Consider the following 17,604-nt stretch of genomic DNA (forward strand, 5'->3'; position numbering starts at 1 on the left):
TATACAGCCTTAGGTGCTCAATGAGTAATAGATAAGTGAAATTACATAAAAAGTTATGTTTCTCTGGGGGCTCCTCTGTCCATGCAGCAGCATGAGGAGCATCCACTCCCATCTGCACATATATTACCCACCCAAGTCACCTTTGTTACCTTGAAGGAATCTTCAGCATTCTCTGAAACACCTCATAGCCATGGATTTCTGTAAAATTCCTGCATGAAGCTGTTAGTACAGGGTTAAATGTTTCTGAAAATCACATATAACTGGGCCGAAAGAATGCTTGGTATTCAGGATAGTTTAGCAAGCTAGAATGTTTATAGTAACGGTGATCAGTATTTAGAGTGTCCAAGGTACCTCTAGGTAAGATTTGTACATGTTCATACAAGCTCGGGCTAAGCTCTAATGAAGCAATATCCATAAGGCTGTTATAGTGATTAGTGCTACAGCTGAGAGTGTATAAATATGTGCACTTTGAACAAAACCACGGAGCTAGATTTGGGTTGCTAATACCCCTAGTTCCTATGTGCATCAATAAATCACCTGCGTATCATCTCTCCGTGATTATGAGTGCTCCCAAACGCTAACAAAGCCACTGGCAACCCAGCAGCAGCCTGGGGCCTGCTGCTTGTGGCTTATCTTGTGCCACAAGCTTTGCAACACACGGATTTTAAATGATGTATTGAACAGTTTGAGATGGGCAAAAAAACCCAAGACATCACACCTGGAAAAGATTTCCGAGAATTTCCCTACTTCAAGCACTTTGAACATACAGCATGTACTTCTAATAATTATCATGCTGTTGTGCTTGTTGAACATAAATTGTGATAGAAAAAGTATATTACAGTGAGCTTTGTACTGCCTCTGTTTAAAAAAAATAAGCCAAAGCAACAATATCATCCTCAATTAAAACAGGATGTAGGCATAGCAAAACAAAGCCTCAAACTGGGAATTAAAACTGATGTCAGTTCCTGGCTTTGTCACTGACAGTCAGGAACTTCCATGTTTCAAGTAGGAAATTTTCAAGTAGAATAGGAGTAGTCCTTCCTTATTTAACGTGGTGCTCTGGTTCCTCAGACAAAAACATGTAAGATAAACATTAAAGTATAACTTATTATTAATATTTTCCAGTTTAAAAAGCCAGATACAAATCCAAGTGACTCATTGTATATTGCTTAAAAATTCACTCTAAATGTGCTGGCATTCTGAATATCTAAGAAGACCTGCAACTGGATTTCATTTAAATGCTGCCTCCTTCCTGCCCTCAGCTAGCTTCTTGTGATGTGAGGTCAGCTAAGTTTTGCATACCAAAATATATAAAACTTAGGTTAAAAAAAAAAATACACAAGACCACCAAGCCATCCACTCTTGACACTCCTATAAGTTATTTCCCTTCCTCTGCCCCCAGCCACAGTCACAAAAAAGAAGCTGATATGAGCAAAACCAGAACAGAGGTAAAAATATTCACTTTAATTCAGAACATTTAGTGTATTTACAATAGAAAGTTCATATCTGATCAAGGATTAGAGACTGAAAAAACCCATGTTACAAACACGTGGACAACCTGCACCTGGTGCAGGCTAGTTGATTTTTTTCTCCATCCGGTTCTCCCAGGGTAATTCTGGTGAGAAGTGATGGGGAGAGCCTGGAGATGGTACCGGATGGCTCGACAGCCAAGCAGCAATCACAGAACACAGTCCAGAAAGTAGTGTGCAGTTATTCAACAGTTGCTAAAATATCTATACAGACACCTACACAGTCCCATCTGCAGTTAGATTCATGGAATCATCCAATGTAGATAAGCAGGTAGACACAAGCCTACCAGCCTGTGTGCAAGCACAGACTTGCAGAGGTGCTCATGCATAGGTACCACCTCACCCAGGCAGGTGCACACACTCCTTGCCACCCTGCACTCGGACAAACACACAGGCAGGTGTTTTGTTAATGCTAACTTACATGATTTCTAGATACAGAAGAAAAAAACCTTGAGGAAAAAGCACCAACCCTCTCATCTGACTCACTGGCTTGGAATTCTTACTCCTCTGGAGCCTGAGGGACATGGTGTGGAAAGGACAATGTCCTCCTGTTTCTCACAGAGAAAGAACCAGTTCTGAATCTCCAGAAGACTTGTGCTACAGCAATACCAACTAGTTGCTACTGGTTGACACCGAGAGGGGGCAATCCTCTCCCGCTCCCAGAAATAGGCACATCCTCCCACCACTTCCTCTGAGTCAGATTTAGCAATCAAAAGGCTGCAATATGAGCCACTTCAACTGGTTGATCTCACAGAAAAATAGATCTGCAAGAAGTGAGTGAGTACTTTAGCATCTGAACAGTCAGCTTAACCAAAGCACCCAACAAGTTTACGCACCACACGATGTGTGGAGCACCTGTTTCAGCAACAACTTGCCCATAGAAGCTGATCTATGATCAAGTCACTCAGAGCTCCTATTTGCATCTTGGTCAGAGTTGACACACCACTTCCTCGAGGAGGTGCTTCCCCTCCTTGGGAGAGGAGGTGTTGCAGAGGTCTGCCGTGGCTTAAAGGCTGAACTATGTGGTGGTTAAGAAGCAAACCTCAGCCTTCCTCCAGCATAACCTGCTGCTGTCTCCAACAAAACCAGCTGACAAGTGTTACAAAGATGGGGAGATATGAGGAAAGAAAAAGAGCTATGATCCCCCCTTAATGTTCAAAGGCAACTAAAGCAGAAATAGATTAAAGATGGTTGTGAAGGCTGCAAGGCTGAGGAGAGTTCTGGTTTAGCAAAGCTTCTTGAACAGCGTCGCTGCAGCCGCTGAGCTCCATCTGGTTGAGAACACAGCTGATGTGCTCCACAGTGGCAGCACGGCCCATGTGCAGCTTCCACAGCCGGAGCATCTCGTACTGGGCGTCTCGCAGGCGCCGGTGCTCCAGCTCAATCCGCTCCAGGTCGCAGTCGCTCAGGCCCAGGCGCCGCACAAACTCCTTCCACCGCGACGGCGGCACGTGATCCACCACGGTGTACAGAATAGCAGGGGCTGTAAACACAGAGGGAAACTCTGAGAAGCAGGATTCTTCCACCTCAAGGAGAATGTGAATAATCCAGGGCTGGAGGTTGCCCCGGTATCTTGCATTGCCCCCTCTTGTTCAAGTCTTCTCCAGTTCTCCAGAGTAATCACACAGACACCAGGCTTGCTTTTGTCCCTCAAAATGTAATGGGAATGTTTCCATATGCTCTTTTATAAGGCTATGAGCAGACTCAAGCATGTTTGCTTAGGGCCTTTCTGCAATACATTCTTGAAAAAGAATGAATTATTAAAACTATTCTGGGTCACTGCCCATATTGACAGCATGTCAATACATATGGCAATCCATTTTGCTAGTAGGGAAAAGGGACAACAGAAAGGGAGCACAGATATTTAGCATATACAGACTCACAGGCTCTGGGCATGCTTCTGCCTTTCTACTGTGCTGTGCGTGGGTACACAGGTCACATACACTGGGTAAGGTCTGCCCAGCATACTCCTACCTGCATCTGCATAATGAGGTTCCCATTTGACTGGGGAAGGAGAGAAGGATGGAGGAGTTTCACTTACTGTCTGGAAGTTGTGTCGTCCTAGCAGGTCTGACACAGTCTGGAAACTCCTGTGAACCCAGTTTTGCATTTATTGGCAATTCTGTTTCTTTCTGGGACTCTGGACGAAGGGTGGGAATTTCATTTCTTTCTTCCCCAACCTGAAAGGCACATAACACAGTCCAGAATTACCCACAGCAGCACAATGCACCTGTCTCCTGCAAGCAGCCACTAGCTTTATATGCTGAAATTTATCCAAGATAGATGGGGAGTGGGTGTTGAGATTTTAGTCCTTCCTACATGCCTTGTTTCCGCAGAGGACACCAAACATTTCTTTCCATCAGAACCCAAAGAGTTTAGCTTTCTTTTCATACCACAAAACAGAAGTCCAGGAAAAAGTATTTCTTTACAAAATCAAGTAAGGCTGGTACCCAAAATCACCACCATTCTAGAAGCTCCACATGCCATCTTTCCCATCAGCCTCCTCTGTAAGGCTGTGGAAACCCCATCTATCTCAGCCTGGGCCCTCTTATTTGCAGAGTTACCTTGGACCTGAGAAAATACTGTGAAGCAGCACTGAGAGGCTTGTGGAGTCAAGCTCTGAAGTGAAATCAAATTAATTAAATCCTCCAAGCTTGGGGTACACAGAGAGAAAAGGGGATAAAGGATCAACTATCTGAACAAAATGCATCCAGGAAAAAAAAAGCCAGGAGTTTGAAAAGCATCCTCTAGAAGAGGGGAAGTAAAGTGCTACTGGCTCCACCCTCTACAGGAAAAAGACTTCTGAGTTAGACAGCTCTATTACTCAGCTCACTTGAAAACAGCAGGCCTGAAAACAGCCCATGGTGAAAAATATTACTCCAGATCCTAGGCTAACATATTTGAAAGTGGAAAGTAAGCTCTTATACCCATCATCTTGCTCACCTCTGATACTGGCTCCTTGGTTGAAGAAACTTTAAAGAAAGGAAAAAAAAAGAAAGAGAAATTATTTTCACTTCCTGTTGTCCCAGAGAAAACAGGAAAGCAGCTACTCACAATCCTGCCCTCAAAAAATTTTTATAGCAAAATAAACATCCCAGAAATAAGCTCATGTGCACTTCCAGTCATACCTAGAGGCCTGGATGCAGAACTGCAACAAGAGCCTTGGCTTTTTATTTCTTGTGCTACTCTGGCCTTGCAGCAGAGCAGAGTCAGGGGATCCCACTTTGTCCCTCACACAAGAGCACACAGAAATCGGTGTCTATCCCAGTCAGTATCATTGCACGTGCCACTGTACTCACCACAGGAGGAGAAAGACACTTTCTTATGTTTCTGGACCAGCTTCCCTACTTTACGTGCAATGCAGAGGACGAAGATAACTCCAAATATTGCAACAAGGGTGCCAAGTACAAGGTTTCCATCTGGACAAAAGGAAGAGAGCAAATGCATGGGTGACTTAGGAAAGAGGAGGTAAGTGCTAGAGGAAGAACAGCAAGGGGAGATTTGCAAATGGTAGGGAGAAAAAGGATAAAGGTTTGACAAAGTAGAAAATAAAACCCTTTACAAAAGGCATTAAGAGAACAACACCCCACAATGAAAAGATTCCACTGCCCTTCAGTCCCCCAAGCACTCACTCAGCCCAGATGTAGTCGGTGAGGTAGCAACTGGGCTAGGACACAGCAAGCAGTCCTCTCCAGTGCAGCTGAAAGGGTGAATCAGAGAGGTGAGCACATGTGCAATGAAACTCGAGCCATTTCCAGCCACCCTAATTAACAGACAAGTCAAGATGAGCCTGCACAGCAGAGCAATGCAGTGTGACTAGTGACTCTGGGCTCTTAGTGGGCTAATGCCTAAATGGAGCAGACTCGGGGTGAAGACCTACTTGCCCCAGAAAGGCAATTAGAATATTGTAAAGTTATGCCTAGATAGAAAGAGTCATGAGAAGAATTTCCTCCCCCCATGGAGCTCCTGCTGTCACTCCTCCTCAGTGGTGGGGCATACAGAGTAAAAAAGCTCACCTGTTGCAAGGCTTGCAAATATTACTACGTGACAGGAAGAACTGAGGCTTACACCTGCAAATTGCATCTTTGTTCTTTGAACCTGTAGAGGAAAAAAAAAAATCAGAAACTGTTGCCATAATATGGACAGAGAAGAAAACAAAGGGGAAAAAAATCCACTCCAAAATGGATGAGGGATTATCCTTTTTTTAAGCCTGGAAAACTGCTACTGAAACAGAGATAAAGGATTTTATCTACATATAAAAACAGAGTTGGAAGAGGATAAAAGTAATAAAAATAAGAGTGCCACTGTCCTGAAGGTGGGCACCTCTGTAGAGGCTTGGAAAGGGACTATAATTACAGAGCAGCTGGAATTAGTGTAATGCGCAAAAAGCAGTAAAAGTCACCCAAGTTCAAGCATGACAGGAAGGGGAAACCACATTAGTCAGGCCAAGATGAGGGAGAAGTGGTCCCTGAGCAGCTGGGACTGGTGAGGAAGTCAGTTCAGGGCACAGAGAAATCATTTCAAGTCATGGGACACATAAGCACTCTTCTGGTGTTGTGAGTGGAAGGGGTAAGAAATGAAAGAACTATCACTTCTAAGCAAGGCATAGGAGAGAGCCTGAATAAAACAGGTGTGGGGAGGAGCAGACAAGAACAGTGATGGAAGGATATCAAATTGCATGAGAGGAGAGGGAAATGCACTAGAACAAGGAGCATGCAGTCTGTGGCAAGGGAGGGATGGGAATAAAACAGTTCTACATCAGCCAAGAGGGAAGGAAGCTGCTCAAGGACAATGTGCAATCATGACCCTTGAGGAGAAGCTCCAGCATGGAAGCTGTGACAAGATGACTGAACACTAGAGGGAACACATTCACCAGTGAAACAGCAAACCTCACACTGGGCAGGGTAAGAGATGGGAAAGGGATCAGGAGCAGCATAGTTTGCAAAGAAGACAGGATAGCTTAAAGGCAAGGTAAGATGTGGGAGCCGCTGGACTGGAAGCATGGGCCTGCTGGATAATTAAAGAACAACGACTAAATTAATTATAATTGTATCTTTGGTATAGATCTGGTACAGATCATGACCAGCTGAATAAGATGTTGAGAGGGGAGTGTGTGTCCTTGGGCTGGAAGACAGCCACTAAGGAATGTATGTATGTGCAGATTTGGAAGACCAGTCGGGATGTGAATGGGCATGGATGTGTGATGTCTTGTTCAGCTGCACAATCAGATCTGCCTGTGCAACCTTATAAAAGAGCTAATCAAGGAAATGAAGTGAGTGCGTGCTGCATCCAATACTGACTCATGCTTTCTCGGTCCTCACATCAAAAGAAGACATTTAAGGGACATGGAAAGAATTAGACTACAGACAACAGTGTTTGTTAAGGTATCTGATTCCTGACCTTGGGACAGCTAACATGAATACTTTTCCCAGACACTGGCATCATCCCAAGGTAATGCCCAATGCCACTGGGAATACTTCAGCATTACTAGTAGCTCTTTACTTTAGAACTCTGCACAGAACACTGTGGCTGCTCAGCAGTTGACTGACAAGCAGTTCAGCTGAGCACCAGGGCCAGAGGTATTTTCATCTATTGTACTCAAAGTGCTTCCAGCAGTTGGTAGGGGAAATGCAGTCAGCTTCAGGAGAAAGACAAACAAGGAAGGCAAGGGGAAACCTGCTCTAGAACATAAAGACCTTGCTTCGGGACAGGCAAGGCAGAAGCACCAAAATTAAGTAGAAAGAAGCTCCTCACAACAGCCAAAACCGAGAAACCATTCAAGGACAAAAGAAAGCAGCTATGATAGGAAACAGGGATGGATGCCAGAGCAGGCAAAAAATAGCAGTCTTTCTGGGGAAAGAGGGCAGACAAACCCCAGAGTTGCTCCAAAACTACCATCCTTTCAATACAAGGCACTGCAGCGTATCAGAAAGTCTACCCCACTACAGTACATCTGCACTGGAGCCATATCCACAGCTCCAGTGCACAGCTCCATATCCAGTGGAGCCATACTCACAGCTGGCAATAATCCCATCGGCACACGAGCTGCAGTTCCTACACTGGAAGTATTCAGACTCAGAATCAATCTGATACTGATTCTTCTGACAGCCACATACAGTATCTTGCTTTGGGGTGCAGGGGGTCTCTACTATCTGCTGCAGTGCTGAGGGAAGAAAGAAGAAATTATTACTCCAGCCTCTTCTTTCACCTTTAACTGAGAGCACTGTCATGATCATAGGTATTGTTATCCCCTAATTGTCACAGAAAAAGGCCAGAAAAGTTTGCAAACTGTATCTGAGACTGCAATAATTTGGTAACCCTTATTCCTGCTGTCCCCATTCCATCCCCATACACTGTCTTACCCATTCAACTGCTTACTTTTCCAAGCTCCCTCACTCACCTTGCCATCCCCTCCAGCCCTCACCCACCCCCGCCCTGTTTTCCTCAGATCCTGCAGATCCACCAGTGCCTCACCTGTACGGCAGCGTTTGCACTGGAAGCATTTAGACATGGTGTTATCAACAGCTGTGAATGTGCCACTGGCACATGGAAGACAGACAGTTGCCTGGTCAGGCCCATCACAGTCTTTTGCCTTGTAGGTACCTGCAAGAAAATCACTTAACAGAGCTCTGACAGGAAGGCAATGCGTTGTCTTAGGGAGGACAGGAGTGACTGGTTCCTCAAAGAAACCCTGGAATTGATGCCATAAGGGCCAAATATGCTTCCTCTCACCAGTGTGAATGACACTGACAGCCCATAAGAGGAGAAAAGGAATAAGAATAAATAAAAGGAGTAAGAACTTATCTGGGTAAGGATAGGTACCAAGCAAAGGGAGAGCTGATTAGCTGTAGGTGAGAGACAGTTTGAGAGTGCAGGACAGGGAAATGCCTCCCCCCAGGGGAAAGTCGCTACTACTATATTTATTTTGTGTACCTGCATGACACCTCATGCAGCAGTGGGTCTTTCTGGGGTGTAGGTATTGTCCCAGTTGACAGTGCATTTGTTTCTTTTCTCTTCTCAAAGGGTTAGAGGGGTCTCTTCCATCCAAAGCTACCCGACGGACTTGCACTCTGTATGGCACTGAAGTAATTTCTACAGATTCCTTTGTCAACACACAGACAAATATTAGAATAACCTGTAAATAGAGAGGGAGGGAGGGAGAGGAGAGAAACAAGGTGAGAAAACATTATATCCTCCTACAGACTGCATCTCTGATTTCAGCACTTAGAATTACATCATATCATGAGTTCAGTTTATTTTGTTAATTCTGATAATGGGACCCTCCACTGGCAAATATGTATGGGAAGATGATTTACAAAAATAAACCCCAACAAACCAACACCTGCCATCTGTGATATTAATATACCATTCAATGGCCTCTACAGCAAACTGGTTGTATATAAAACAAATATTTTTCATGATGTGCATTTTATACATGGAATGCCTTGAAAATGCTGCAGCTTGCATAAAAGTTACACAAGAGCAAATAAATGTTTTTATTAAGGAAGGCAGTAAAGCTGTCCATGTAGAAACAGTTCCACAGAGAAGAATGCATCCAGTACTTGTAGTTCCACTGAATAAATACACAAGATGGGAAGTTTGGAGTAAGATGGCAAAAGAGGATCTCACTGCCTGCTAAGTACAGGAAATCTTCCAAAATGCCTCCTGAGCAAGCCAGACCTAAAAACATGGGAAAGTTAGGTTTTTGATTTCTCCCGTGTCAAATGTACATTCTTTCTCTTAAATTGCAGCTGTTACCAATCAGCCTATACAATTTAACAAAAAAAATGAGCAGTTTCTTCTTTCTTTAACTCTGTTAAGATTTGATTTCTACTTTTCCACTTGAAAGTTACTGTGGTCATGCCAATCTTACCAGAAATATTAGGATTGGCATGACTGCCACACGACTGTAAGAGAGGGTGACTTTGTTCACCCACACACACACGAACCAGGGGTTAAAAGCACAGCTGTACCAATAATAAAGGATGCTGTTCCCTGGACACTGTTTTCAGGACACTATTCCCAGCACTGAAATTGAGAAATATACTGTTTATGTAATGGCCAAAAAGCCTTCCCTCTGGTAAGAGGACAGCATAAATGACTCATCAGCAAAAGATCCTGATGATCATCCAGAAGGATGGTAACAAGACTGCAGTGTACCACAAACACAACCCCTTTGCTCCTTGGCCCAATAGAAAAACACACCTCAAGCATGCATTTCAGACATTCAGATAAAGAAAAATCATACAACAACAAAAAGGTTTAAAAAAAGCCCAACAAAACAAAACCAGGTCAAAACTTGGTCAAAGATTTATGAAACCTGAAGTCAGCAAGTTTCTACAGCAAAGACCCATCCCATACCAACCAATGACTCCTGAAGAGTGTGAAAGATTTGTCCAAAAACTACTTTATAGTACCATGAAGAAGCCCAGCAGCATGATGAAGACTTGACAACCTGCATCCCTTGTCATCTTCTTTGCACACAAGTGATCCTGGCCACATCCATGTGCTGATGCTTCTGAGTATGGTACGGATGTACCAATGAACTCTATGCATCAGATCATGTGAATGATGAAAATCAACTAATAATTTTTGCAAATGAACACCGCCCTGCCAATATAATCTCACACAAAGTTTTACTATACCACCTTCCCTGAAATTTTAATGTTTTCCCAGCTTCTTTTTTTTTGAAATTGTTTTTTTGAAGATGCCCAGCAGTATAAGCACATCTTCAGAGTTCTTTTTTTTCCCCCTTTTTTTTTTTTGCTTTTTCAGCTAGGAGACTTATAGCAAAAGCAAAGTAAACCAATAAGGGTAAACAGTCATGATACCAATTTTGTGGTAGCAAGCTTACCAAAAGACACATAGAATGAAATGGTTATGACAGCCCTATACTGTCCTGTCTCTCTTTCAGAATTAATGCCTTGGGGGAGAAAGGTACATACCTAAAAGCAACTTAAAACCTCAAGAAGGGTGGAGTTTGCAACTCTGACAAAACTAAAACATTGTTTTTCAGAGAGCTCTGACACATTGAATAGACCAGATGCTAAAATGGTGAACAGGAAAAAAGAGAACCACATATTTAAATAGATATCATTTCAGACTTCATCAGTTGACCACAGAATAATTGTAAGCACTCCAACAACTCCTCAGCGGAACTAAAAATTTTTTTGTTTTGTTTCAGCAGCTGACATTACAGATTTATTGCTTGCAGGAAAAGGGAGAGAAGATCCTTCACACAGATGGTCTGACACACAGTAACAATAAAAACATTCTGATTCTCTAGCTAGTGATTAATCCCCTGATACGAGAACATAAACAGTCACCCCATAAGTCACAGAAGTCAGCAACAGAAAGAAGATAAAAGTATCAAAGATTAAGCCAAAAATACAGAGAAAATTGGTCAGATACACCTTCAAAGCCAAAAGAAAACAGAAGTGCTTTTAATTTTTTAGATTAAGTGAAAGCATGTCTGTAAGTGTCATCAAAGCAGAGTTAACATGGAACATGATTTGAGGAACAGAAAGTCACAGGCCAGGAGTGACTCACACCCCAGTGACTCGGCCATCCAGCAAAATCATTCACACGATGGAAAAACAAAACCAAACACCACCATCTTAAGCAGCTCCCCAAGCCATTCAGCAATACACTTCATCAAATTCAAGTAATACATGAAATTAGAAAGTCTGTTGTGTTTCAGTTTGTTTCAGTTGGAAGGCACATAACTCATGGTATATGAACTGTAACAACCATATTACAACATGGACTACAGAACTGACCAAAATCCTCAGCAAAACCACCCTAAGAGGACATGAAGGTGACCACATGGCAACCACTTGGTAGGGAAAGAGTGACCCAATGAAAAAAAAGCGAGACGATCCCATATAATAATGCTTTTTGACCCAGACTGTTGCTTGAGGGATAGAGACTTTAGATCATAAGGGTGATATTGCCCAGGAATTTCTTCGTTGGAATCCCTGTTTTGAGGCACCTGGCTCAAGCTACCATGTAACATGGTTGGTTTATACCAAGAAATCTGTCTGATGGAGATGAGAACCTCATTTACAAAAAATTCTTTTGCAGTTCCCCTCCTCTGGACACATTCAAGGACCTTAGATCCTTAAACTGAGAGGCTCCAAACTGCTCCCAGCACTCCAGGTGGGGCTGCAGCAGCGCTGAGCCCAGCGGGTGATCCCCCCTCTGCCCGGCTGTGCTCTGTGCTTGATGCCCCCAGGACACGGCTCCTGCCCTCTGGGCTGCCCGGGCACGCCCTGCTGGCTCTCGCTGAGCTGCTGCTGCTGCCCCAGCACCCCCAGGGCCTCCATGCAGGGCGCTCTGCAGACACTCCTGTCACAGGCTGTACTTGTGCCCACAAGTAACTCTGTCCCCATATTCAGGATCCAGCATTTGGACTGGCTCAATTTCATTCCAATAATCATTGCTCAATGCTCCAATAAATATATTGAACAGAACTGGCCCTAGAATTGAGCCCTGAGAAACACTGCTGGTGGTCAGTTGCCAGCCAGATTTAGCACTGAAGCCTCAAGTCATTGATAAGAGTTTGCCAAGGCCAAGTTTAGATGTCTTCTGCAAGTGAAATAAGCTGAATATCTATTGTTAGATGTACAGCACACTCCACTTGCCAGGATAAAAAACCCAGTAGCCACTGAGCAACTTCACAGCGACAATGTGTATTACCTAAGCCAAGTGGTAATTCAAACCACGTGTGATGCACACCACTGATTCACACCTACTCAGTCCTCTCAGTCAGCTGGGGCTACCCAGGGAAAACAGAGTCAGCAGAAACTCCGGGGTTTACTTATGAAACTGCTGCAGGAATAACCAAAATATGTCAGAACGCTGCTTCCTTAAAACATTCCACCCCTCTGGATGACAGCTGCACATTCTCCTCAAACATAAGGCAACCCTAGTTCCTACCCATGCCCTCACACCAGCACTTACTGCCCAGCACTTCACCTACAATGAAAAAAGACTCAGCACAAGCCCAAAAGCTCTTTTATGTAACTTTTTGACAGCTGAGACAGGAGTTAGGAGCCTTTCCACAAATTTCATACTCAAATATTCTTGGATTACTGCCACCATTACAAATTGCACAAGGGTGGAGGGAGCAGGTACAGTGGCACACAGGTCATTTGGCTATCTTTAATACTGCTGCTTCAATATTTCTTGAAAAAACAGCACACCACACTACTAGTTATAACTATCTGTATTGTGTTGTAAATAATTATGAATTAAGTCTTTTAGTCTCAGCATTATCTAATCATCCTTAATCCTCAGGGACACCAAGTTGCATGAAGATTCCATTGTAATAACTTAATCAACTGCTTCTCTCAAAAAAGGCTTCCAGTTTGCAAATTCCATTTTTAAACTAATTAATCATCAATTACCTGAAAATAAGAGGCATTATGAGTCATTAGAGTGTCTCAAAATATTTTGTAACAGCAAGTTACCTTGGCTTAAGAATCCAGCATGATACACATCCCATGCACAAGCATTCTACACATAAATCATCTGTCAGCCTTTTTAATGAGTCATATAAAATTAGTCAGCTTGGAGGCTTGGGCAAAAACCAGTATCTTGCTCAGACTAATGAAATCAGTTTCTTTCTACCAAAGAAATCAGAGTACAGGATTTAGTCTCACATTCTTTGTCTGGTTCAGCCATTTCCAAAAGCTCTTTGTATAGCAAACTAAAACAAATGTGAACCTCAAAGATGAAAGGGAAACCAGAACTTCTGCTTTACACATTGAGAAATGTGCATTAAAGCAACATTTACAGGAAGCTTTTGTCATGGCTCTCTAAAATCTGGAAAGGACAAAAGAAGGCTACAAGAACTACTATTATAAATAATCCTCATTTTGTGAAGATCAGATGAAAGAATGCTGCATTTCAGGCCTTGTCTAAATTCAGGAGACTAGTAATAGTTGTGATACAATGAAGAAAGGCCTTAGAAATCTTAACTTAAAAACCAAAAGAAAACTGTGATTATCTATAAAGACTGTGGACTTCACATCATAAAACATCATAAAGTATATAAAGTTAGAAGGCTTTCTTTCATATTTGTAAAGATTAAGAAAATAATGGAGAAGTCAGGAGGTGACAACAACCATAAGAAAATTTCTTTGGAAGCTTTCCCTCCAAGGACACTGTGGTGGACACTGTGTCGGAGTGCCACGTTCGCTGACCCTCAACACCCCAGCACTTTGCCTGCCTGTGTTCAGGGCTGAGTTCCACTGTGCTGCTGTACAGCCTCACATCAGAGTGCTGATGGAGCAGGAGCCATGGGAAGGTTCAGGGGGTCCTTACTTTTCCATCCTGGAATGATTTTCAGCTGGGCATGAGCCCTCGGCCCCTGCCCACCCTGTGCCACACACCGGCTCATGCCCCGTGTCAGTGACTCACTAGGTGAATTTTTAAGTCAGGTAATTGTCAAATGCCGAGTCCTACTCATTGGAACAGATATATTCCTGTTTGGTTTAATAGGAAAATGCTGTGAGATGTGCTTTCCACTGTCAGGTTCCTGAGAGCACAGCACAAGGATATGTGTTAGCAAAGGAAACACTCAGCTATCCAGGGATTACAGAACAGAACCCGAGGCATCTGCCCCAAATACAAACAAAGCCTCTTTGTGATGACTAAAGAAAATGGGCAAGAAAGAGCAAAATAACTACACTGGGTTTACCACAAATAATACTGCTAATGCTGAAAATGGATTGCTTAATGAAAAGGGAAAGGCATCCAGACTGACAGTACTGGTACTTGTGAGAACAAGAATCACCACGTAAGTGTACTTAGCACAGACCCTAATATAAACATTTCATTTGGCTAGAAGTAGTTAGTCCTAAAAATAGAAATTCAAATTAGATTAATAAGCAGTAAAAGTTCAATTAATCTTATGGGAGACAACAATCAGAAGTGCAATCAAATGCTATGAATTATTAGGAAAGAATTTGAGAGCAAAACCAAAAGTGTTGTTATATATAAAGGATTATATCTACAATGTATAAAGGATTGAATCTTGACTGTAGTTCTGGTCCCCAATCTTAAGAATATAAATTAATCCAGATATAATACAAAGGAAAGTAAAAAGGACCATCATTGGTACAGACTGTCTACCACAAAGGGAATGATAAAATACACCAGTCTATAAAAGAGAAACCTGAGCCAAGGATACTGTAGCAGGCTCAAAGCCGCAATGCCAAAGAGCAGATGAAGTGGGATGAGTGTTCTCTGTCTCCTCCCAAACGAGAACTAAGAGGCATCACATAAGACAAGCAGCAGAGAGGTTTAAACAAACACAGGGAAGTTCTATCACAGCCAACATGTAGCTGAGGTGTGGACTCCATGAGAGAGTGCTGACTCTGCCAGAAACCTGTCCTGGTTCCAAAATTGATCACCACACCCATAGCAGAAGGAAAAAAAGAAAAAACCACAGTCAGGGATGCAAAATATGAAGACACCATTTTAGCTTGGAAATTCCTACAGTCCCAGCCCACTGGAGGCCAGGAAAGTATTCTTATTTTTCATTGCTGTACACTTGCTCTGCTCCAAAACCCTTGGCAGACACCTGTGACTGGTCACTACTGGAAACAGGCTGGTGGCCCAACAGCTCTTTCTTACAATGCACTTGGTGGCCTGGTTTTCAATTTTTATATAATGTAGCTTCTAACTTGAAAATGGCAGTTTCTCCCTTTACTTTGAAAATAAGTCAGTGCCAGAAGTACCCTTATGGCTATTTTGTCTTTTTTTTCTTCATAAAACAGAATTTCTTAATAAATGAAACTTCCATTATACTGTCTTTTCTTTTAATGAGACAGAAAACACCCTGGCCTCAGGGAAGATGGATGCAATTCTGTCCATTGTAAAAGTTAGGAGTGCATGGGAAAAACACAGAGCACCTGAAATTAATTTAAGGACAGGCAGAAAGAGTGAATGCATGAAAACAGGCTACAGGAAATTTTGAAGAATCACAGGAAACATACAAGAATCAGAAGAGTAGAAGGGAGGCATCAGAAAGCCAAGAAGGTCTATGAGGGCAAACAGGATGATATGCAATGTAAATGACAGTGGATGGGCATGCAACAGAGTGAGAGTGAGACCTGTAACTCTGAGGGGGAAAAAAAAAGAATATTATTTAATTGAAAATATATACATTACCTGTAGGGAGTAGAGTGCTATTGACAACTTGAAATGACACACAAATAGGAAGGGGAAGACATCTTCAAAAAGAAATCCCACTGAAGGACACTTCCTCCAGTGTCTTATTTAACTGAAGATAATAATAATGAATTTGGGGAATCCAACAAATCTTTCTTTTTTTTGCCAACTGAATGAATAATACCACATATAGTACCTGATTTACACCAAAATGTGTGCACCTCTATTCTTAAGCCAGAAATACACTTTTGAAAATCTGTCCATAAATCAACAGTTTATGTGTCTTACCTTGGTCCCAAGACAGTAAGTGATCCACAGCAAGAGTCAAGGTATTCCTTCTCTCCAGTTTTAGTTGTGTTATCCTGCAACTACTAGCTTTAAGTCTACTACCGGGTTTCCATACCTTTCAAGCAGTAAAGAAACCCCAAGACCAAACCCAAACCCTCTTGGAAGGTAACTTTGCCCACATTGCAACTTTCTAACCACAAATTAACAACTGAGCCAACATTACAAGTCCACTGCAGCCAAACGCAAGTGTGCATTACCAGGATGCTCAGGTATTTAAGGATAAACAGTCTGACCTCGTAACCTCTACCGCAGAATTTATAGCCCTGTCATGATGCTGAGTGACACCACTCCGCTGTCCCAGCTTTAGCACACCTCTGCTGATATTCGATAGCCATTCACGTCTTGCAATCAGACGTCTGTCAATCAGGCTATTCATAAAACTCTCTGATATCTTTTAACTTTTTCATCCGCAAAATCATAACGGACAGCTTAAAAGTCTTGCCTCACGAAGTCCAGGAAGGCTAAGGAAGATCTACCGGCAGAGCTGAACTTGCTTTTATACAAATCCCGCGGTTTGGGGCGTAGCTACAACCCTCAAATCTTTGTTCAAACGCCCGCAGAGTGGCATTTGTGCGCGCCCGGCTGCTCAGCAAAGCGGGGGCGGCTCATCGCCGGTCCCCGCACAGCGGCGGAGGGAGCGGAGCGGCTCCGATCCCGGCCCGGGCGGTCGGTGTCCCGGCGAACGCCGCCGCCCGGACCGCCCCGCGCGTTAACGGCCGCGCCGCGGGCTTCGGGGAATCCACCGCCGTTCCTGTAAGCCCAGACGCCTTATCCCTGAGTCAGGGATAAATCCCGGGAACGGCGCCAGAGAACTCGGTGCCCAGCGGAGGGCGGGGAGCGAAGGGAGGGAGGCGACGAGCGCGGCGGTGCCTCTGCCCAGCTGCCCCGCGGGCACCCGGCGGATGGCGCGGCTCGGCTGCCCGACCCGCTACCGCCGCTCCTGCCGCTCCGGCGCCGGCACCAGCCTCCCCTGCGACGACGACCGCCCGCCTCGCCCTCCCGCAGACTCCCCGAGCCCTCCTCCCCCGCCCCCCGCCCCGGCATGGGGCTGCCGAGAGGGGAGCCCCAGCGCTCCGGAGAGGGCGAGCAGAAAGCGGGCTGGGCGCAGACCGGCAGCGATGGGGAGCCCGACAGCGGCCGGGAGGGCGGAAGAGAGCCCGGGCCCGAAAGCTCGACGGCGGACACCGCTCAGCGGACCAGCAGCGCGCTCCAGATCCCCGGGACCGGAGGTGTCGCCGGGCTCGGCGGGGTCCCGCCGGCGCACGGCCCCGCTCCGTCGGGAGCGGCGAAGTCCCCGCTGTGACTTACCGTCCCCAGCGAGGAGCGGGGCAGCGCCGGGCCGCGCATGGCTCCGCGGGCCGCTACATCCCCGTGGCAGGGTCCCCTGCGTCCAGAGAAAGTCGCCCCAGCCCTACCCAGCGCCGGCCGGGGCAGCGCGGAGAGTGACTACCCCGTCTCCAACTTCCTGGCAGCGGCAGCAGGAAAGAGAGCGGCGAGCGGGAGGCGGCCCGGAGCCCCGCCGAGCCCCGCCCGCCCTCCGCCGGGCGAG

General features: G+C 44.6%; 1 protein-coding gene across 2 annotated transcripts; it reads right to left on the bottom strand.

The window, feature by feature from the left end:
* Positions 1–1,443: 1,443 nt before the first annotated feature.
* Positions 1,444–17,550, bottom strand: TNFRSF1A (TNF receptor superfamily member 1A). 2 transcript variants are annotated; one of them, XM_030234091.2, is made up of 10 exons: positions 17,364–17,550; positions 8,463–8,664; positions 8,004–8,132; positions 7,546–7,692; positions 5,546–5,627; positions 5,162–5,229; positions 4,829–4,948; positions 4,473–4,501; positions 3,571–3,709; positions 1,444–3,012 (listed from the first exon to the last, which is right to left on the bottom strand). In XM_030234091.2, the coding sequence occupies exons 1-10, from the start codon at positions 17,400–17,402 to the stop codon at positions 2,711–2,713; spliced, it is 1,257 nt and encodes a 418-aa protein (XP_030089951.1). In that variant the 5' UTR covers positions 17,403–17,550; the 3' UTR covers positions 1,444–2,710. The 2 variants fall into 2 exon arrangements, with proteins under 2 accessions (XP_030089951.1, XP_018763721.1); XM_018908176.3 differs by lacking the exon at positions 17,364–17,550 and adding an exon at positions 15,996–16,684.
* Between the last annotated feature and the right edge of the window lie 54 nt (positions 17,551–17,604).

The sequence above is a fragment of the Serinus canaria genome, chromosome 1 (genome assembly GCF_022539315.1).
Source record: "Serinus canaria isolate serCan28SL12 chromosome 1, serCan2020, whole genome shotgun sequence".
NCBI lineage: Eukaryota > Metazoa > Chordata > Aves > Passeriformes > Fringillidae > Serinus > Serinus canaria.